At 45.4% G+C, this 23,722-nt stretch overlaps 1 protein-coding gene across 1 annotated transcript in view; it reads left to right on the top strand.

Moving 5' to 3' along the window:
* Slc6a11 (solute carrier family 6 member 11) overlaps positions 1 to 23,722 on the top strand; it is a 133,526-nt gene that overhangs the window by 52,376 nt on the left and 57,428 nt on the right. The window contains exon 6 of the mRNA XM_008854892.1: positions 8,026 to 8,160. Coding sequence (XP_008853114.1) covers positions 8,026 to 8,160 — 135 coding nt within the window. The remainder of the gene's footprint in view (positions 1 to 8,025; positions 8,161 to 23,722) is intronic.

Here is a 23,722-nt window from a genome sequence, read left to right on the forward strand (position 1 = left end):
GCAGCTCACAGTTTTCTTGTCACATTTATAACATAAAAGGTATGCTGATTTCTAGAAGCTATTAGGTGAACATCTGAGGAAAGGTAGCATGCATATGTAAGTCCAGGTGTGAGCAGTTGGCCCTGTCTTCTCAGTTGTATGCCCACTCAGAGGGGAATGGAACTTTCCAGAGTGGCCCTGCTGACCCTGGGGACCTGGGCCTCCACCCCACCAGTCTGCTTTCTAAATGCCTTTTGAATAAAACTCCACTTCCCAGTTCACCCATTATCCTGAAAACCTTAGGGAAGGACAGTATTTCTGCAAGCCCTGTGGCAATTCCCAGTGACCAGTCTCCCAGCCTTGAAATAAGTAGTTTCCTACTGGAAGCAGGGGAAAAAACACCCCAGGATTCCAGTATTGGGATGCAAATGAGCAATTAGAGTCAATTAAGACAGGATACAGTGTAATTACCACAATTGTGTGACCTTTCCTTGCAGAAGGAGGTGACCTGATGCAAGGGGATTAAACAATAGTGAAACTCTTCATTAATCCAGGGCTGTGCTTGGGGCTTGGGGGTCTGTAGCCTGGGTCTGAGACGGCTGACAGATGGGACCCTCCCTCTTGCACGCCCACCTCCCTGGGTCTGAGCCACCACTGGTGGCAGCCAGGAACTGGCTGGGTGCTACCTTGTCAAAGACCTTATTGTTCCCTGTTCAGACTCCACATCTTGTAGCACAGTGCTCGAGAGCTATGACCATCTCCTGCCTCTTCAAGACACCTCCAGGGACCCCAGACATCTTCAGAGGGACCTTGCTTCTTGCCAGGAAGCTCCTTGTGCCTTGAGCTCTTGGGCATTTAGTATCTGACCTAGGGTGTCTGTTAAAAAACAAACCCCTCCTGATGCCCTTACTATAAACACACCTAAAATCCAATTCTATTTCCCATACCCAGTTCACATGCCTCCAGCATTTCATATAACCTGGCATGAACCTGTGCTCTAATCAGCCTATATCCTGGTCCCAGCTTTGTTCTGTTCTGTTCATCCATCCAACAAATAGCAAGTGAACCTGTCTCACATGCTGTCTATGTCTCTGACTTCTGTGGATATAGCACAGAAAGGCAAAGACAAAATTCCCTTCCATTTTAGAAATTATAAAACTTGAAAGGCAAGGTAACCACAGTCCTAGGTGCTAGGAGGAGGCTGGAGTGACAGGTGACAAGTGTTGGGTGGGAGTCAGGATGTGATACTCCTTTTAACTACATCTAGTGGGCTCACAATTTTACTTGTGGGGTAAGAGGGCACTGCTGAGGTGAGCCAGAGTCATTTCAAGCCTACCACTGTGAGCCTCTGCTTCCAGAATTGTGGGGTGGGACAAGGTGGTGGAGGGCAGAGCATGTGTCCTTGAGGAAGCCCAGCCAGCCATGTGGGGACACAGACACACCGAGGGTGAACACTGTGGGTGGCAATGAACTCTGTGGACAAAGGGAGGCTGAGAAAAGGCAAAGGGGTGGGGAGGAGCCTGGCATGCTCCCCAGCCGCAAGGAACCAGGAGGTGGGGATGGGTGGAGAGTGACCAAGTCATACAGCAAAGCAGGATTGAATCCTGGCATTAATTAACCAAAGCCTGGCCATTTTCACTGCATCAACCTTGAACGTGGGCTGCAGGGTGAGACTTGAGCCAGATCTTTTGTTTCTGAACCTGGGCAGCAGTGTGGACAGCACAGGGCTGTCATAAGAAAGGGTGAAGGGCCCATGCCAGAGAGGAACAGGACTGGAGCTCAGAATACAATGATCTAATAGCAGGACTTGATTACAATGGCGTGTGGCAAGAGCTGAGGAAAGCTGAGGAAAACCTGGTCAACTTCTACCTGAGCATCCCAGTTACAAGCTGGAAGCTTCTGGATGTCCAAGGGGACATATTCTGTGCCCATCCCCATGCCCTTAGTACTAGCCCTTCCCATCCTCTGCTAGTCCCACATGTTCTGGAAGGCCCAGCTCCAAACCACTTTTACAGATCCTTTTCAGAGACCTGAGAACTAATTTCCTCACCTGTCTTTCCAGCCTACTTTTCCTGCTTAACCCTGCTGTGTGGTATCAAGACCACAGGCATCTCACAATGCATGCACACAATCAGTGGGTCTTTCCTTAAGGAGAAACCCTGGGTCTTACCCAACTGTGAACCTGCAGGAGACTGAAAATGCGTGTGTGAAACACAGACTAGATTAAAGGTAACAGACACAGTTGATAACGGGGGCTGCTTGGGGGGGGGGCTCTTAGGCTGCATACAGGTTCAGCTGCAAAGAGTGCTTTAATCGATCAGTGATATGTGATAAGAGCATGGGAGGTGTGAGTGCCAGCACACATGTCATTTGTGGGCAATCTCTTGATGGCCTGATCTGTATGGTTGCATTAACTATTCTCTAGAAAAAGCCAAAGATAACCTGTAAACATCTTTGGTATGGCCAAAGATAGAAACAGATGGGAAGGGGCTTTGAGATGGCTGAGATAGTCAAGATGGCATTTTGAACTTTGGCGGCACTCTCTCCTTGTGAGCATTGTGAAATGATACCCCCAAACTACCCTTTGTGCCCTGGCTCAAGGGTCTCAAACATTAGCTTACAAAGGAATCTTTCTTGAGTACCATATGCCAACCAGTTCGCTCTGTGGTCTGTGGACAATTCATTTGCACATTTTCTTTCCTTTATGACTTTATAAAAAGAGTGTAAAGATGGAAGTGTAGAAACCAGTGGGGGGCAGCATGGCTGTTCTAAAGTAACACAGAAGACAGGCATTTGGAGGATGGCTGCAGACCCTTAGCCATTTAACAAATCATGCAACTCTAGTAACCAGGAACAAGCTGTGCATGCTGCCTGGGCACAGAGAGGGTCCGCTTGATCAGGTTATAAGTGACCCCTCTGAAGGACACCCAAGTGACCCATCCACTCAGTACAGACTGAGCAGAGGATGGCTGGCAAGTTCAGCTTCATCATAAGGGGCCTTACAGACTGACAAATTCCTGTGAATCTTAGTCATCTTTCTGTTTTATATTCTCAGTCTTCAGTTCTGTGAATAACAAGTTACAACAGCTAAGCTGCAGAAATACGGTGAGTCTGGGACAGGGCAGCTCCTGGCGACTGTGGCTGATGCACCTTTATCACACAACAGAGATACCTGGAAATTACTAAATGAAAGCAATTAGATTCTTTTTTATGTGTTTATTATTTATTTTATGTGTACAAGTGTTATGTCGGCATGTATGTAAGTGCACCCATGTTATGCAGTGCCTGAAGAGGACAGAAGAGGGTGTTGAATCCCCTGGAACTGGAGTTACAGATGATTGTTAGCTGCCATGTGGGTACAGGGAATTGAACTGGGTTTTCTGCAAGAATAGCCAGTTCTCTTAACTGCTGAGCCATCTCTTCAGCCCAGCAATTAGATTCTTACCCTCTACCTGACTTAGAGATTTGAAATAACTGAGTACGCCCCAGAAAAATCAAGAATGTATGTGTAGCAGCCAGCAAGGTGACTCAGAGGGTCAGGATGCTTGTTACCAAGCTTAACAACCTGAGTTCGATCCTCAGACCCACATGGTGGAAGGAGAGAACCAACTCCCCTGGGTTGTCCTCTGATCACATGTATATTGTGGTGCATGCCTCTCCATACATAAATACACACAAAAATTTTAAGCTCTTTATTTATTATATTATTGAATATTTGTGAATTTCATACACTGTATTTCGATCATATTTAAGTCCCCTCCTGTATCTGTACCCACCTTACTGCCTCTCCACCAAATGTCTACAATGTAACAATGCCTATAGAGTCAGGTTTGTGTCCCCAAATGCCAAATGTCTATGCGATGCTGAAGAGCTGTCATAGACAAGGTCTAGAAAGTTAAGTGAAAGAGCCTTTTTTGCAACAGTCAGCTCCCTAGCCAGCAACCAGCCACCCTTGTTGATTGAGGGCTGGCCTCTAATCCTTTCTTACTGTTAATAGCTACTGCTGATCTATGATTATGCTTCTGACTTGTGTGCTCCTCTAGATTATTATGTATGATAATGCATATGACATCAAGAGTGTAGGGGTCACATGACATGTCAGCAAGCCCTGGTTCACTTGTCAGCTGCAGTGCCGGTGGGTGAACCCCTCCTGAGTGAGCTGAGAGCAGTGCTCTCATCATAGGCCAGAGATAGTATCTGCTTAAAATATTCCAACTTTGCAGGCTGTGTCCACAGAGTCTGTTGTCACTACCCAGCCGCTGCAGCTTTCTCGTTTTCTATTGTTTGAGGTTCAAGGTTAAATTTGTGCTTTGTCATGTGCTAATCAAATGACTTGACATCTCTAAAGTGGGGAAAATAATATATTTGCACAAACTTCATGATGATAACATATGGTCTGATGTTTGACCTTGGAGTCAGGCAGACCTTGCCATGGATCCCACACCTGGTCACAATTCTTTAACTGGGTGATTTTGACAAACTAGGATGAGCACTCTGACCTTTCTCATGCATAAAATGATGACTGTCCCTACTTAGAGCACGTGCCAGGTGTGCAGATATGTGGAGTGTGCAAAGCCGGTGTCGTGAGCATGTGATGCATGCCTGGATTGCAGTAGGAACTCCTCCTCACGCTTTTGGGCCAGTGTCTAGGTCACCTCCTTGGAAAAGCCCTCTTGCCTGCTCTTGTCATAGGCTGCTGCTTCTCTGTGCTCATCCTGTCACACCATGTACTATCAGTATCCCTGTCTGGTCCACCAGCCAGAAACCTCTTAGAGCAGAAATGTCCATCCTGTGAATCAACCTTATCTGTGTATAGCTTGGCACTTAGAATGTTATTCTGATCACCTTTCTATTGCTATGATAAAAATACCAAAACCAATTTCTGGAGGAAAAGGTTTATTTGACTTGCAGCTCAGAGTCCATCGTCAAGGGAGCCAAGGCAAGAACTCAGGGTCGGAACCTGGAGCACAGACCATGGAAATACATTGCTTACTGGCTTGCTCCCCTGGCCTGTGCTCAACCTGCTTTTACAATACAGGACCACCTGCCCAGGGGTGGCACTGCCTACAGAGGGCTAGGCCCTCCCACATCACTCAACAATCAAGAAAATAGGCTACAGACACGGTCACAGTCAGTCCAATGGAGGAAATTCCTCAGCATCCAGCTGTGTCAAGTTGACAACTAAAGCTCTCCCCCACACATGTCTTTGTGTTTTATTGACTGCAAGAGTAGGTGGATGAGTGGGAGAGTGAGTGAAAAATGAGTGCATGCATGAATGAAGGACATGAGGAACTGGAGCACTGGCCAAAACAGGCCCAGTTTGAACAGGACTGAGAAGTAACAGTAAAGCCAGTGGGCTGGGAGCACATGCTCTGTCTGTGGGCATCCAAGACTGAACCATCAGGAAGCTGTATCCTGTATCTGTGTGCATTGGGGATGGGGGCATATACAGAGCTGAATTTGGGTCCTCGTGTCCCTGACCCTTGAATGTTGACAAACTCCTGTTCTAAAAAGGAGTGGGGGGGAGCGTAACAAGGGACAGAACAAGTGATTGGAGGAAGAAGATGACAGAAAAGTCAGCCTGGCAGGGCACTGAGTCCTATGGGGACCTCACATGGCACAAGAGGCTGGTACATGTGTGAGGGCCATAAGATTAGGATCCTGCAGCATGTGGAGGCTTGGCCAGCTCCATTCAGACAGCACTCAGGATAGGAGGCTCCAGGAGGGCTGAGTGTTGAGTGCACTGTACTGTTTCTGTTCCCAGATCTACTGGCTCAGCCCCTCCCTGCTTCATGGGGTCCAAACACCTGCCTCTAAGCAGACCAGGCCCAGATGCTTTCAAACCAGTGCTGAATCCTTCCTGCCCCAGGCAGCTTTCTCCCTTCTCCTCCCCTCCTCTTCTCTCTGTCTCCCTATGGCTCCCTCCCCCAACCCTACACTGTGTTTTAGCCTATCCTTGACTATAAATCTCGACTTAATTATTAAGAGTGGTATTTTTTGTAATGGTAGGTATTAGCCAGTTGGTGAATTGTGAAATGGACTTAAAGGATCTGGACCAGTTTATTTTTAAATTTTATGTGTATGACTGTATTGCCTGCATGTATATAAGTGCACCCATGTCATGCAGTGTCTGTGGATATCAGAAGAGGGTATTGGAGTCCCTGGAACTGGAGTTATGAACAGTTGTTAGCCACCATGTGGGTGCTTGGAATCAAACCCAGGTCCTCTACAAGAGCAGTCAGTGCTCTTAACTGTTGAGCCATCTCTCCAGCCCTGTGATCAGTTTTTTTTTTCTTTTTTTATTTTAAATGAAATAGAGGGTTGGTGAGATGGCTCAGCAAGAAGAGACACTTGCTGAAAAACCTGAAAACCTGAGTTTGATTCCCAGGACCTCTATGGTGGAAGGAAATAACCAACTTCCTCAAGTTGTCCTCTGACCTACACACACACACACACACACACACACAATTTTAAAATGAAAGAGGGTGATCAGGGGCTGGAGAGATGGCTCAGTGGTTAAGAACACTGGCTATTCTTGCAGAAGACCTGTGTTTGAATCCCAGCAACCACATGGCAGCTAACAACTGTCCATAACTCCAGTTCCAGTGGATCCAACAGTATCTTCTGTCTTCTGTGAACATTTCATTTAACAGTGCACTTACCTACATGCAGGCAAAACAGGCATACATATAAAACAAAAATAATAAATAATTTTTTGTTTTGGTCTTTTTGAGACAGGGTCTCCCTGTAGCCCCAGCTGTCCTGGAACTCACTATGTCGACCAGGCTGCCCTTGAACTCACAGAGATCCACCTGCCTCTGCCTCCCGAGTCCTGGGATTAAAGGCGTGCGCCACCACGCCCGGCTAAATAAAATATATTTTTTAAATTAGAGTCCTGCCTGGCATAATGACACATACCTGGAATCCTAGCATTTGGGAGGTGGAGGCAGGATTTCAAGACATGGCTCAGCAAGAAGAGACACTTGCTGAAAAACCTGAAAACCTGAGTTTGATTCCCAGGACCTCTATGGTGGAAGGAAATAACCAACTTCCTCAAGTTGTCCTCTGACCTACACACACACACACACACACACACACAATTTTAAAATGAAAGAGGGTGATCGGCAACATTAGCGTATGTGCCACACAATAGTGATTTTGTGGAACCTTCTTTCCAACACTCCCTGCGCTGTGTTGTAATTTCTGTTTCTTTTTGTGGGTTGTGGTCAGAAGTGTTTGGCATGCATTGATGCAGAGCCCTTCACCCACCTTCAGTAGGAACCCCTGTGAGGGCCTAGCAGCGGGAAAGGAGGCAGTAGTATAGGCAGGCTGGGGGCCCCTCTTCTCTTAGCTCCCCATGGTGCCCACTACTGCCACTCCTTTCTTTTCTATTTTCATTTCATTGCAGTAGGAACCATAATGTGCCATCTACACTCTTAAGGAACATTTGTCAGGACATTGTTGTTGACCATGTACAACATTGGATGGTGCATTTCCCACTCATATGCCTTTTATTTGGTAGGACTGTCACTCCCAATGTGACAGACAAAGGAGGCACCACCATCCCCCTCTTGGCCTCTGTGAATCTAGTTTGGGTACTTTCTCTAAATATAGTATTATGGTCCTCAGTGACCACAGGATCCACATCTCTGAGTCCAAAGATCCTTGAGTAGAAAACATTGGAAAACCACTTGCATTTGTATTGAACATGGACTTTTTTCTCATTGTCATTCCTAGATAATACAGTATGCTGATACATGGCACTTGCACTGCATCAGGCGTTATAAGCTGGATTGATGCATGTGGAGGGTGTGGGGGCTGTGCAAATACCGTGAGCCATTTTACATGAGCCATATAAACATCTTTATCTTCTGGCGGCCATGGAAGCAGACCCCTGCAGATGCAGAGAGATGACTGTCATTCTGAGACTGGGCTGCATAGATAGATTTAGAGAACGTGTCATGCGCATCTGAGCTCCAGGGCACTTAGTGAAATAGGCCATCACTGTCATTCCTTGCTCATCTTCTCTTCCCCTCTCCCGGGCAGGTCGTCTATGTCACTGCAACCTTCCCATACATCATGCTGCTGATCCTCCTGATCCGAGGGGTGACGCTGCCGGGGGCTTCTGAAGGCATCAAATTTTACCTGTACCCTGACCTCTCCCGACTCTCTGACCCACAGGTAAGGGCTGTCATTTGAGGCATGGTGATACCCACCAACCACTGAGGCTCAGTGACTAGGTAAGTAGGCAGAAACCTATGGTCTCCTCTGGATAATAACTTTCATTGCATTGATTAAATGCATAAGAAATAAAATGTATTAAAATACAATTAGGAAACATTTAGAGACAAACTTGTAGCTTGGTGACACAGGTGTTTCTTGGTGACTGCCTTAAACAATGTGAGAGTTGCAAGCTGAGTTGCCCCTATACAATGCTTGGGACCAAAACTGCTTCAGATTTGGAATTTTTAAAATTTTTGGATATCCACATGTACATAATGAGCTGTTTTGAGGATGATACTCATTTGTAAGTCAGAATTCATTTGTGTCACATTTGTCTTCTGTACATATTTTTAGTTGTTCTATACATGAAACCAAGTCTCATGCCTTGAGCTTTTCTACTTGTGGTATGTTGGCATTCTGGAAGTTTCAGATTTTGGATTTTTGGATGAGGGGTATTCAGCTGGTACCTGGATTTCAGAACAGCATCTAACATGGGTGGTATTTTAGCTGGGTGTTCTATCATCCTATCTGGACTTTTCATTGTGAGGGGACTGTGATTTGTTGAGAGCTGTAGGCACAGCTGAAGGGACTTACTAAACTCCAGTTAGGAACTGATTAAAATTACAAACTTGCCTTTTCTTCCTCATGTCACAGTGCATCTTGGTGGGAGGCTGGGTCCTTATTGTAACTGGTTTTTCTCTGTAGGGTAGTACACACCCAGACATACATACACAAAGAATTGGAGAAATTGGCTCACCCGTTCTCTTTATTTGGTCAGGCCTAGGCTGTTCTGATTCATAAGGATGGAATGTTTATGCCTGAATCCCTCTAAGTGGGCACATAGTGAGGTGCCTGGGAGTATATTAAGTGAGGGCTAGAAGTAGACACCTCATCAGCCACGCCCATAGGTCTTCAGCCTCTGCTCTCAAGCCCTCAGGGAGCTTTTGAGAATATTTCCAGACCAATTCAAACAACCTCTCAGGGTACCTCCCAGGTCCTTGGAAACACTAGTGTAAGAAACAACTTGCTCAAAGCCTTCTGAGTAGGCAAGGATGTGCCCATTTCTGCATAAAAACAAACATACATGGATCACATGGAATCTGCATCTAATTTTCAGTCAGAATGTGAAGCTGACAAGAGATTTCAGGTCTGTGGCTTCAGCTTCCCCTGTTGGTGTGGCAGTGTTTATGGAAGACTGGTTACTTACTGCAACTCAGAGGTGCCTGTGATGGTGAGTGACGTGGCCAGTGGAATGGGACACATGCTCATCTTTGTCAGTTCACCATGCCTGCAGCTCAGGTCACCACTGGCCACCCAAATTGCATCCTGAATCATAGCTTCCCCAGGAAGAAGGAAATTGGTTCCTGCCTGGTGGCCCGGCAACTCCAGCTCTGACAGCAGGACATACATTTCTGTCACTGGTCCATCTGCTTTTGTTAGGGCTATGCTTCCTGCCTTGATACAAGACAGGTTTCTGCTTGTCTCCTGATCCCTCTTCTTTCTCCTGATCCTTGAAGTCCAGTGAAGTGATCCTGAGCATCCTCCCAGATCTCCAAACCTCACTGATCATCAGAATACCTGGGAGCTTGTTAAAGATGAAAGTTCCATGTTCTGCATTGGGGTTCTTCTTCAGTGGGTCTTAGATGACCATGGCCTTAGATAGCTGTAACATCAAGATGTTTCAGAGGTGATGCTGATGATTGGAAAAGGTTGCTGTCCTAATTCGCTTTCTGTTGCTATGATAAAACACTCCAACCAAAAACAACTTGAGGAGGAAAGGGTTTATTGTATCTTATATTTCCAAGTGACAGTCCATCAGTGAGGGAAGTGAGGGCAGGAACCTGGAGCAGGAACTGAAGCAGAGACCACAGAGTAATGCTACTTATTGGCTTACTTCCCCTGGCTTGCTGAGCTATCTTTCTTATACAGTCCCGGCCCACCTGCTCAGGCATGGCACTGCCCAGAGTGATCTGGGCCTTCCTACATCAATTAAGAAAAATGCCTCACAGACATGGCCACAGGCCAATCTGTAAACTGAGGTTCCTTCTTCCCAGGTGTCTTTAGCTTGTGTCAAGTTGACAAAACAAACTAGCACACTTGGCAAAATCCAATTGCCTTTAAAGTTCTATACACATGACATAGACACATACACATACATACTCACACATATGCACACATGCACATACAGATATGCACACATGTGCACATGTATTTGCACACACACAGATTAACAGAACGAGGCCTGGCAGTTCACCATTCAGCTCTTCCCCAATCATGCCAGGTTTCATCTGTCTTTCCAGCCCGGCTATGGGTCAGTACTATCTATAAGGTCTGGAGAAGCCACTTGGAGTATTGGAGATGACATTGGGCTAGGAAGGGGGACATGGATTCTCCTGGTTCCACTGCTGGCCCTGACCTTTGACACGGCCCTTCTCTTATTCCTTCTAGGCTTCAATTTCTCTACCAAAGACATGAAAGAGTTGAATTTGATCAGTAGTTTTCTGTGAGTACCACTTGGCAAACCCTGGTCTCTAGTTGAGCACCAGTCCTCTGCCTGTTCTTCCATTGCTATTGGAGCATGGCCCCATGGTATTTCTATCTGCAGTGGCTGCTTCAGTGTGGCAACTACCCTCACCCTCTGTGACTCATGGAAGGGCCCACAGGGCTCAGAAGCAGTTATACTCACAGATACAGTTTGTTTCTGTCATTTGCAAGGGAGAGACACATTAGGCAGTCCAAGGGATCCCAGCCAAGCTGCCCACCTTCTCTCCTTCAGGAAGGGGCTCCCCAAACACACACCTCCCTCCAGTGTGGAGATGCAGGTATACAGCCTTTTTGCCCAGACCCACCTGCTCCGGAGGCAGAACCTAGGCAGGAGTGAGGTGTTTTGTTAAATGCAGAGTGGTCTTACATGATATATTGTAGCCCTGGGAACTCCATGCTTGCTCTCAGAGCAAAGTGGTTGTGGCCTGAGCACTGCCCTGTGGCACAAATAGTCTAGGCAGGAGTTTGGCATGCACAACAGCCATATCACTCAACACAGAATGCTGTGAAGGCCATGCTCTTCTTAGACCCCAGCTGCACCTGCATGCGGCCTGCCTCAGAAACAACAACCCAAGAGGTGATGTGCCTGTCTGCCTGCAGAGTTCACGCTTTTTTCATGGTCCTTTCTGACCTCCAGCTCAGAGCAAGCACTGTGGGGATAGCCCAGTGGGATCCAGCATCCTGTGTCTTTGCTGTTTGTTCTCCACGTCTGCTGTACCTGGCCTAGTGCAGCCTGATGCTGTTTCCCATGTGGAAGCTGGAGTTGCCCACTTTTTCATTTTCAAAAAAACAACTTTGAACCCCTCCAGAATTCCCTGACCAGCAGCGAAACTGGGTTTTCTCTTATATTCCTTTTGGGGTTCCCATAGTCACTTGAACAATTCCAAATGGTAGGACCCCCAAGGCCTTCAGGAGCTGCATCTCCTGCTGTTCTCTCCATCTCCACTCGGACCATCTTGAAGTTTGTTCCAGATAACAGCATCCTTTCTGGGTCTCAGATATATACCTCTTTTCTGTCTCAGGGCCTTTGGACATGCTGGTCCTCCTCCAAGAACCTTCCTTTTGTCCCCAGACCCTTTCCCCTCTGTGCCTAACACTGACATATCCTTTAGGAGTCAGTTGAAGCAGGTTGTCCTCAGGCAAGTCTGCCCCACCTGCCACTAGGAGCCACCCCAGAGTCTCACACCTTTCTCTGGAGCATTCATGTTGATCATGAGATATTTACGTAAGTATGTATGTATAGATGATAGGTATGAGTTTTTCCTGTTTAATGTCCATTTCCTCAGTATCAGAGATTCCTGTAGGTATTGAAGGTACTTCAAGCAGTCAGCAAACACAGCCTTCCCTCCCCCATGGGGCTGATACAGTAGTTAGGGAAAAGGGCAGTAAAGTAGATTGAAAAAGCACAATCCAGAATTTACTAGATCCTGCCAGGTGCTGGGCCTACACAGTGTGGCAGTGGAGCAGGTGTACTTGGGGAGGGTTCCTTTGTGCTGGGGGAGGATTCCCGTGTGCTAGAGGAGGGATCCTGTGTGCTGCAGAGGACTCCCTTGTGCTGGGGGAAGCCTTTTGCATTCAGCAGGGAGGTAGGCCAGTGCTAGGTGCAAAATAGGTGCTCAGCAAATGCTTGCTCAGTGACTATAAGACCTACAGTTCTTTGACATTTGAAAATGTTTCTTTAATAGAAAGTCTAGTACCTCCTGATCATCAAATCTAGCAATGCCTCCTTTCACTAAGGCCAGAGATTCATTTGTTTAAAGAATGACCCTGATTTAATTTCCTGATTACACTTCAAATTGCACCATCAGAAAAAGTCCCCAGAAAGTATCTATCACTAGACCTAGCATTTGGCTGGTCAGGAGTGAGGCACCTTGTTTATTAAAGACCATCTTAAAGCCACAATGTTGGGGCCCCTTGCAGCTATAAGCCAATAAGAGGTCACTCTGTAACTACCCAAACCTTCCCCACAGCCTGCCATATAGGAGGGAGACAGTAGAAAGGCAGGGATCAGCCCCGGCGTGCTGTCAGGTCAGGTCCAGTCTCTGCCTTTTGAGCCCTGGGCCTTGGAGGGCTGTCCATCCAGATCCTCGGGATGGGGTGAGCTTGGACTACTAGCAATTCAAGTGTGCAGTGTGTGTGTCCCTGATCCTTGGAGCCCTCATCCAAGGGGAGAGGATAGCGGCATCCCCCCTTCTGTCTCCCCACTAGAAGAGTGAAACAGACTGGGGCAAGATCAGAGGTTCGCATCTGTTCTTACTGTCCACTCATCTGTAACAGAGAGAAATCCATCAGGCAGTCTGGAGGGGTCTTGGCAGGGCCACTCACCTTCTCTCCTACATTCTAGTGCTAAAGCCTGTGGGTAACTTTGCATCCTGCCCTCCCAGCACCTCACCTGCCTCCCCAGCCTTCTCTCTCTCCCATCTGTAGGGTGTCATTTCCACTCCACTGTGCACAGTGGGTGCTCTTTCTCCAATCCTTTGGAGCCTTGGGACCATTTCATTGTCTGGAAAATGGGGCTAATAACTTCTTTGAGGGTAGAAAAAGATAGCCATGGAAATTGTTTTTAAAATCTAACAGAATATGTATACTGACCACTGAATTTAAGACTTTACCTTCTCAGGACTGGAGAGATGGCTCAGTAGTTAAGAGCACTGGCTGTTCTTGCAGAAGACCCGGGTTCAGTTCCCAGCACCCACATGGTGGCTAACAACCACCAGTAATTCCAGTTCCAGGGTATTCAACACCCTCTTCTGACCTCCATGGGCACTACACTAAACTTACAAACATGCAAGCAATACACTCATACACATAAAATAAAATAAAAATAATAAAATATTTTTTAAAAAGACTCTACTTTCTCTCCCTCAATCTATCCCTAAATCTCTTGTCCAGTCTTCTGGGTCCTCTTTCACCATTGCTATCATCTCAAATGTGTTGATTTGGGGTCATATGTCTCTACTGTAGTATAAATTTTGTCAGGCAGAGGATTCATCTTTTATATTCACTAGTTGTTCTCAAGCCCCTGGCATGGAAGGCAGCAAAGTAAATGCTCAGAAAATATTTCTTGAAAGGAAGTTTGCTCCTCTTAGGAGAGCCCACTGCCCTGGCATTGCCGTACCTGTGAGCATGCTCTTCAAAAAGTGGTGACTTTGTTGTCACAGATTTCAACTTTAAAGGAAGAACATTGATCTGTGCAGTCTACTGCCCCTGCACAGCTGAGTGGCTTCACCCTGTGCCTTTCCCTCTCTGAGTTCAAGGCTCTCACCTGTCTGCTGGGGTAAGAATGTCTGCCCATCACACAGGGCACACATGTCTGAGCCCTTTTGTTTCTCACTTTGAGTGCCCAGCCCCAGGCCTAGCACATAGTAGGGCTCTAGGAACAGCATTGGCATCCCTCACCGTGGCCTGCATCTGGCTGTGAGTAGGACAAGTCCAGGCCCCACAGCCCAATTGGGGTGGGGGGTGGGGGTGTTGGCTTTGAACTAGGAACTAAGTGCCTTTATTGCTGATCCAGTAAATTAAGTTTCTCGTCAAGAACTTGAAGCAACACAGCAGCTCACCCTCTTTGTCCCTGCAATTTGCATTCCGTGGTCTGTTATAACTTTCTAAACATCTATTTGTCTTTGCTGTCAGCCTTGTGTTCTCTCTGAAGTGTCAAGTGCTTCAGCTCCACTTTTTTCCCCTCAAATTTTCACTTTCTGTCTCTCCAGTCTTTGGGGAGCCAAAGGGATCTTGCAAGAAATCGCATTGTCCGTGCCCCAGATTCTTGCTGCTCCCGCTCATCATTGTGTTTCGAGTGTGTGTTTTCAGGGCAAGAATAGAAAGGCCTGTCACAGATCCAAATCGCGGGTCTGCTTTCCCAGGCCACTGGTACACCACTTCTCCAGGCCTGTCTGTTCCGTGGAAGGAACCAGAACCTAAGGCTTAGGTGTCCGAATACAGGACTGGGGTAGACCTCAGAACATGACGCTGCCCCTGTCTCTCCTCCCCACAGGGAGACAAATCATGGAAAACAAGACTGGTTCAAAACCTTGCCTTCTAAAACCTTGTAGCGACCATGAAATTGCTGCCACCTGGTGGCAGCATACTCTGATCCTATGCAAGGACCCAAAGAATAAATTTACTTCCTGGCTGGTAGACTTTGAAACTAAATTGTTCACATCTACATTGACTTAGAGACATCAGACATATGGGTTTGTTTGTTTGTTTGTTTGTTTGTTTGCTTTTAAAATATTTTATATTATTTTTATTTTACGTGTAAGTGTGTATTGCCTGTATGTGGGTAAGTGTGCTGGTGTTGTGCAATGCCCATGGAGAAGAGAAGAGACTGTCAGATTCCCTGGAACTGGAGCTACGGACAGTTGTTAGCTGCCATGTGGGTGCTGGGATTTGAACCCAGGTCTTCTGCAAGAGCAGTCAGTGTTCTTAACTGCTGAGCCATCTCTCCAGCCCCAGGCATACATTTTTTTTTTTAAATAATGTAGTCTTACTACTGTAGGGACTGTCCCTAGAACTGAACATCCTCGAAAGTTTTCTTTGAATGCATTTGATTCTGAGTTAAGGGGCTGCTCTAGTGCATGGGTTTGTTGTCTGTGTGGTACCAATCACAGGCATCTAGTCTTCAAGAAGGTTCTGGACTCTTGGGAGAGGCACAATCAGGCCAGTGATCACACTGGTGAGGGGCAGTGCTGGGATTGGAACTGACCTGCGGGGGGGCTCTATGTGGTCCTTATGTCCACCTCTCATCTGACCTTGAAAGACAGTCAATCTTCATTTGTCCTTGGCTCCTTATCATTCTTTAAGAGCTGTTGCCTGTGGCGTCAGAATTGCTGGGTACCCCCTTGGGGTTCTGTGTACCATTGAGATTCTGTGAAATTAAAGAGCTTGAGTCCCAGGTTTGTTCAGGGTGGAGTTTTGTGGTTGCTCAGCTGTTTAGAGTGTTGCTGGTGGAAGAGCTATTGGTTTGCCCATCAAAATAGTGATGTTGGAGGCTGAAGTGTGATTCAGTGACAGAGCACATGCTTAGCTTGCATGACACCTTGGGCTTCATCACTATCACCTAAAAGTGTAAATACTAGTGATTGTTTATTGATGGTTGACTTCATGCCAGGCACTTTGTAAACTTGTCATGTAGTCTATCCAATTCACTCAATAAATCATTGCAAATTATTATGTTCTGTATGTAGGGGCTAAGTGTTCTATATAAGCAAAGTTGTGAGCTGTAAGCTTTAAAACCTTCTTGATTTTACAAATGAGGGAAATGAGGCTTCGAGGGGCTAATGATTGCACTGCTAGCCCTGAGCCCACCAGTGTGGCCTGGCTGAGTAAAGCACATGGTCCCACAGTCATTGTGTCTGGCCATCTGGCCTTGCTGTCTGATCAACCTTCCTGTGATGGAGGCCCCAAGCCCCACCTGTGGAACAACACTCTAGTCACCATGTTCCAACACTCAATCATTCTTTCTCTTTCTCTCTTTTGACTTTTCTGCTATGGTGTCAGTGTTCCATATTGAACACTGGGCTTGAACTTACTGAGTGCAACATACATAGTGGAGGCAGAGCCAGCCCCAAGGTGGGCTGATTCCTGAAGCTCATTGTACCTCCCTCCTGTCACTCCTCACTTCCTCTAGCAGTACACTGAAGGTGCACTATGGAGGGATCCCAGGTCACCAGCTTCATGCCACCATGCTTTAATTGTGTTCTTTAGTTCTTTGAAGATAATTAGAATTTCCTAGGTCTACTAAATGCAATCTTTATTTCTAAAGATCATATTTTTCTGTGTTTGAACATCTGATAGTTTTTGACAGAACCCTGTATGTTATGAATTTGTTGTAGATACTAGATTCTCTTATGTTCCTTTAAAGAGTGCTGGCTTTTGTCTTAATGTGCATTTTATTCCAACTGTGGGCTGGTCACCTGGACCTTGTGTAGGCTAAACACAATGCATAAGCTCACCATTGCATCTTCTCAGTGCAAAATTGTGGAAGCCTCACACTATCACCCAAGCCACTCTGCCCTCATAGGACTAGGTAAGACTTGATGGGTTTCCAAGGTCTAGTTGACTTATAGATTCTGTCAGGGCTTGGCTTTAAGCTTTAGGAAACTGGTTGTAGAAACATTCCAGTTTTAGAGCAGTGCTTCTCAGCCAGGGAAACTTTGCCTCCTAGAAGACATTGGGCAATGTCTACAAATATGCTTAATCATCACAATCGGGGCCTGGCCCCAGCTCACAGGGCCCCATCATCCAAGATTCTGCTTCAGTCACTCTTTTTCCATACCATCCCCTAGCTGACTTTCTCCCAGGCTGCTGGTCATCCTGCTCCCATGTCAGGTGACCTGTGACCAGCTAATCACAAGCATCCTTACTCAACTCCATGACTTGAACAAAATCCCTTTTTTCTTTTATTCACAGGGCTAGTGGCTACCTGATGTCCTCTCAGGTTTATTGATTGATGTGTTCATTAGTCTCCTCACTTAGAATGTCAGCTCCACACAAGCAGAGAACATGTCTGTCTTGTCCATTGTGGACTGTCCAGCACCAGGAAAGAGGCTGGTACACAAGAAGCTCCTAACCACTACTAAATGGGTGGATAGATGAATAGGCAAATGCGTATGTAGACAAATGGATGGGTAGATGGATGTTTGAAGAGATGGAGGATGGTGAATGATACATGGGTGGATGGATGGTAAGTAGTTGGAAAAATGGATGGATAAATGATGGGTGGTTAGATTGAGGCATTGATTGATGAATGTAGAGTGAGTGGTTGGATGGATGGCTAGTAGACAGGTAGATGGTCAGAAGGATGGACAGATGACTGGATGGATAGATTATGGATGGGTTGATGAATGGATAGATGTTGAATGGGTGGGCAGATGGGTTTATGGATGGTAGATGGGAGGAAGATGGATAGATGGGTAGATGTTAGTTGAGTGGATGGGTGGGTAGATGAATAGTGAGTGGGTAGATGATTGTTAGGTAGGTAGATGGGTTGTTAATGAGTAAGCAGATAAATGGATGAATGGTAAGTACATGGGTGGTTGGATGAAGGGTAGGTGGGTGGGAGAGTGGGCAGATGGAAGGATGATTGAATAAATGGATGGTTGGAAGGTGAATGAATGGAGGGATGGATGGTGGGTGGGTGGGTGTGCAGATGGATGGACAGAAGGATGGAAGGATGATGGATGGATGGTTGGCCAGGTGAATGGATGATGGGTGGGTGGATGGATGGTGGGAGGGTGGACAAATGGATGAATGGATGGGCAGGTAAATGGATAGATGGGTGGGTGGGCAAATGGATGGATAGATGAATGGATGGATAGATAAGTGAGGATGGATGGGTGGGTGCCATATGATGATTTGTATAAAGAGATAGGAACACTCAAATTATTTCTGACTGCCTGTCCTAGAGACCTTAAAAGGCAAGAAGTTTTTTATTAGTTGTCTGAAGAAAGAGGAAAGAAAGGCTATTTAGAAATAAGCATGGACCAGATATAGGAAAGTCTCTATATTCAGGAAGTGGTCAGAGTGCAGTGATTACAGAATAGAGTTTGTGACAGGCAATCATAAGTAATGTGGCTTTTTAAAAAATGGGTTAAGTCCCTCATTAGGAACCATGGCGACCACGCCAAAAAATTCAGACTTCATTCAATGGTCTGTAGGGAGATGTTGAATGTTTCTGAGTAAGAGATTGATGGCACAAAGACAGCTATAATTCCAATAATTTTAGAAGGTTGCTCAGATACAGGGCAGGCTCAGTGAAGCCAGTCACAATATTTTGGAGTAGGCTGCTTTTCAATGCCTGCTCTCTATTCTCTTCTGTGTGGCTGTGGGAATGAAGCTTGCCCTCACTGACCTTCAGGCTTCCCCCTTGTATATGCCTAGAGGGCAGAGACCCATCTTTTACTTGTCCCCTGCCCCCCTGCAAGTGTGATCAGGCTAGATGAAACAGTATATTCAAGAAATAAGGTCTGAACAGTGAGGAGGGAAAGAGGAAGAGGTGGAGCCACATATTTGATGACCTAGTTCATTTGTCTGCTGAGGATGGAGGTGGACTTGCAGTGTCCATGTCGTAGAGAAGAGAAGACCATACCAGCTGTGACATTATGGCCAAGCAAAAGAAGTCAGGAGATCTGACAGGAAAGACAGTGGGTCACTTCTGAGACCAGAAGACATTCAGGACATGTGCTGGGTGATGCAGACAATTAGCTGAGCTAGCTATATCTGCTGAAGTGGCATCAGCCCTGTCTCCAGGGACTCCCAGACAGGCGCTTTTGTTAGAACCCCTCCCTTATTCTTATTCACCCAGAAAATATTTACGGAGCACCTGCTCTGTGCCAGGCATAGTGCCAAGACTCTGCTGTTAAATGAGTCAATGCAGTGTACCAAGTATCCACTCCTGCTAGGCATTGGCCAGCCACTACAGGAGTGTGTAAAGGGTGTGGGTAAGACATGGTTTCTGTTTTCTAAGACAGGGGTTTTTAACTGGAAGAGGGTTTTTGATGAATATGTTTTACTTTTTGAGTGGTTTTAGGCTTACAAAAATAGCAAACAGGATGTTCAGAATACTTTGTTTCCCCAACTAGACCCGGTTTCCCCATTATTGTAAGGGTGGTCTGTTTCCTGCAATTAAAGAGCCAGTATCAATGCCTTATGTTAACTAAACCCATAGTTTAAATCATTTTCACTTAATTTTAAACATCTGTGTGTGTGCATGTGCATGTGCATGTGTGCATGTGTACGTGTGTGTGTGTGTGTGTGTGTGTGTGTGTGTGTGTGTACACACCATAGTGCACTTGTGGAAGTCAGAGGGCAACCCATCAGAGTCAGTTCTAGAGGTCAGGCTATCAGGCTTGGTGGCAAAGTTCCTTTACCTACTGAGCCATCTCACCAGCCCAAGCCCATAGTTTGCCCTAGTGTTAGTTCAGTCTTAGTGTTGGGCATTCTATGGGTTTTGACAGCTGAGCAATGACATGTACTTAACATTATAGTATTGTAGAAGAGTCACTACCCCAAAATCCCTGTGCTCTTCCTGTTCACCCCCACCCTCTTCCTCCTGACATTTTTTCTGTATCCATAGTTTTGTCTTTTCCAGAATGTTCTATGGTTAGAATGATGCAGAATGTAGCCTTTTCATACTGGCTTCTTTCACTCAGACCTTACTACATGCACTGCCTTCAAGGGCAGCAGCCCTGGCTTGTCCTGCCAACATTCAGGCCCCACTGTGAGCCTGATCCATTGTAACCTGCATCTCAGCAATGCTGCCCTCCCCAGTAATTCACAAACACAAGGAAGTTAGAGAGCTTTGGTCTAAGAGAACATTCTAAGCAAGATGAGGCCTATCAGATAAACTAGAGAGAACTGTGAGAGCAAGAAGGACTTTCTGGGACTGGGGAACTCTCATCTACACTTGCTCCCTCTCTAGGGTGGGGTACGATGGAGGAGCACCCCAAGCTTCCTCCAAGTGGAATGCAACAGGCCCCTTCAAGGACTGCACCCATAGAGCTATGTCATCTAGTACAGTAGCCACAAACCTTGTCTATTTAAATTGACTGAAACTGAATCAAATTTACAATTGATTGCCTCAGTTTCTCTAGTTTTATTTCAGGTTGTCAGCAGCCACATGTAGCCAGTCGCCACCATATTGAAAAGTGGATTAGTCAGAGTTGTCTAGAGGAACAGAACTGATAATGAGTATCTATTTAATGGGGATTTATTAAATTGGTTTACACAATATAGTCTGGGTTGTCTAACCATGGCTGTCCCACACTGGAATGGCCAAGAACCCAGTAGTTGATCAGTTCATGAGGCTGGATGTCTTAGCAGGCTCTATCTGGTGCTGAAGGCCCAGAGAATTCCTGGAGAACTGCTGGTCTTCAGTCTACATTCAGCCCTAAACTGGTCCTGTTATCATGGAAAGAACAGCAGTGTAGAGTAGATGAACTTACCAGCAAGAGTGAAGGCAAGCAGCCTTCCTTCTTATACCTTTCATCTGGGCTGCCACCAGAAGGTGCCCCCCACATTTAGGGTGGGTCTTCCAACTTCAAACAAGCAGATCAAGAAGGACCCTTACACCTTACAGAAATTCCCAGTGGCCTATCTTCTATTTGATTACAGATTCAGATAAGTTGACAACAAAGAGCATGGGTGTAGAACATTTTTATCATTGTAGAAATTCTGTTTGATAGAATGAGGACTGAAGACCCCTAGTTTGATTTTCTATTGCTGTGATTAAAAAACTGACCAAAAGAAACTTGGAGAGGAATGGGTTTATTGTTGAAGAAGGCCAAGGTAGGAACTCAAGGCAGGAACATGGAGCAGGAATTGAAGCACAGAACATAGAGGAAGCAACTTACTGGCTTGCTTCCCCTAGCTTGCTAAGCTACCTTTCTTATACAGCCTAGGGTTGGCACTGCCCACAATGGCCTGGACCCTCCTACATCAATTAGCAATCAAGAAAATGCCCCACAGACATGCCTCACAGGCCATTCTGATGGAGGAAATTCCCCAATTGAGATTCCTTTTTCTCAGGTGTATCAAGTTGACAACCAAGATTAGCCATCACAATCCCAAAGCAGAAGAGTCTGTGGAAGTTGGAGCTCCAGTTGCAGTGGGGGTTTAACCATGGAGTTATCACCTGGCTTCCTGAAGGCTGCTCTTGTGAGTTTCCTTCCCCTACCCCTGAGGGGCTGCTGATTCCTAGCAGAGTTCCAAGGATACCCATTGAAGAGTCAGGACCAGAAGTTTTCCTAGACAAAGCCAGCTGTGACAAAGGTTCACCTATGAGTCCTGCAGGGGGCTATAATGGCACTAGGCTTGGAAGAAAGGGTCTTCCTGAGGACAAGGAGATGTGGGAGACATGAGCACTAACTCAGTCAATGTGGCTGTCACCCAGCCTCATCCTCTTTCTGAATAATATACCTTCTAAATGCCACACTCTTCTCACCATCCCACTTATTATTACATTCTTTTAAAGTCAGCCTTGTTACATTTTAAGAGTCAATACATAGATCTTATAAGATTTACTGACTTATTTTCCCCTATTGCTTTCATTCCTTTCTATAGGATTATACTTCTTCCTTGCTGAAGTACATCCCTTTGTTCTTTCCACAAGGGTTTAGAAGAATTAAGCTCTCTTAGTCTGTGTATGTCTGAAAGATTGTTTTTTAATTTTTAAATTGATTTTATGTGTGTTTTGCCTGCATGTTTGTAAGTGCACGTGTTATGTGATGCCCATGGAGGCCAGAAGAGAGCATTGGATCTCCTGGAACTGGAGTTACAGACAGTTGTTAGCTACCATATGGGTGCTGGGAACCAAACCCAAGTCCTTTGTAAGAGCAGGCAGTGCTCCTAACTACTGAGCCATCATCTCTCCAGCCCTGAAAGATATTTATTTCATTATCTCTCTTGGTGGCAATTTAGCTGGGTATGGAATTCCAGGATGGTAATTTTTAAAAATTATTTATTTAATAACCACATAATTAGAAGAAGAATTTCATTACAACAGCATTGACATATTCAATGACAATTTCCAGAGCTAAGATGCATCTTTTTCAAACTTGGCTGTAAAGTTTTAGGTTTACAGTTGAATTAATTCAGTTATACAATATTGTACTCAGTATAAACCCTATAACACATAAAATTGAATGAGGTTTTAACCTTTAAAAAAGATCTCTATTTCATTTTAAAATATACTGTTTCATACAGAAAAACTCATTTTTAATGCAACTAACACTTAGATATTTGCACATGCATCTCTAATCTCTATATATCTGATTATTACTAGTCACAGTCAGTTACTTTCTGAGATTCTTGGCATCTGAGCATGGATATAAAGTCAACAGGTAGATTTCAATGGTAATGTTTTTCACATCTATTAACACAAAGCAAATTTTTATGCTTCTTCCTCAAATATAACTCATTTTTATTTATTGATTTGTGTGTGTGTGTGTGTGTGTGTGTATTTCATACAGAACATCCCAAACAATCTTATTCGTCTATATACCCTTATCCCAAGTGGCACCCTCCCATACCCCTGCAACTAGAGCCCATATACTCTGTCATCCCTTTTACTGTCCACTGTGTTGTCAGTGTCCCCAGCCATTCCCCAATGCTTGTCCATCTCTGAGTCTAGTCAGCCTATCTAGAGTTCCTTGTTTTAGAAAGGTCAGCTCTTCCTCATCTAGCAGCAATCAGTTGCCACTATTCCTGTAGATAAGATTGGGGTCTCCTGTTCATTTTCCCAGTTCTATGTTGGGTTACTTACTGTCTGGGAGTCTCTTGGGCCACCTTGGCCAACAACTCAAAGGAAGGTATCTCCTATCTGGCATTGTTTCTTGTTATGTAGCCTTTAGCTATATACATGGATTCTTAAAGAATTATATTGATACCTTTAGTCTTTAGTTATACTTTCCTTTTGGGTGTTTAAGACTATGCAGTTGGCCCAGATAAACCAAACCCACAGAATGGGAGAAAATCTTCATCAGCAACACATCTGACAGAAGTTTAACATCCAGAATATATAACAAACTCAGAAAACAAAGACTCAAGAAAGGAAGTAACCCAATTAAAAGATGGGCTAAGTAACTGAATAGATAGTTCTCAAAAAGAAGAAATAAAGATGGCTAAGAAACATCTTAAAAGGTGTTCAACATTGTTAGTAATTAGGGAATGCAAATTAAAACCACTTTAAGATTTCATCTTACTCCAGTCAGACTGGCTAAGATCAAGAGAACAAATAGTACCAAATGTTGGAGAGGATGTGGGGAAAGGGGAACACTCATCCACTGCTGGTGGGATTGCAAACTTGTTCAACCCCTATGGAAAGCAGTGTGGAGAACTCTTTAAAAACTAAAAATGAACCTACCATTTGATCCAGTTATACCACTCCTTGGCATATACCCATAAAACTCATCCTATTGCAGAGACCCTTGGACATCCATGTTTGTTGCTGCTCTTTTCACAATAGCTAAGAGATGGA

The sequence above is a fragment of the Nannospalax galili genome, unplaced genomic scaffold (assembly GCF_000622305.1).
Source record: "Nannospalax galili isolate Female #2095 unplaced genomic scaffold, S.galili_v1.0 scaffold406, whole genome shotgun sequence".
NCBI lineage: Eukaryota > Metazoa > Chordata > Mammalia > Rodentia > Spalacidae > Nannospalax > Nannospalax galili.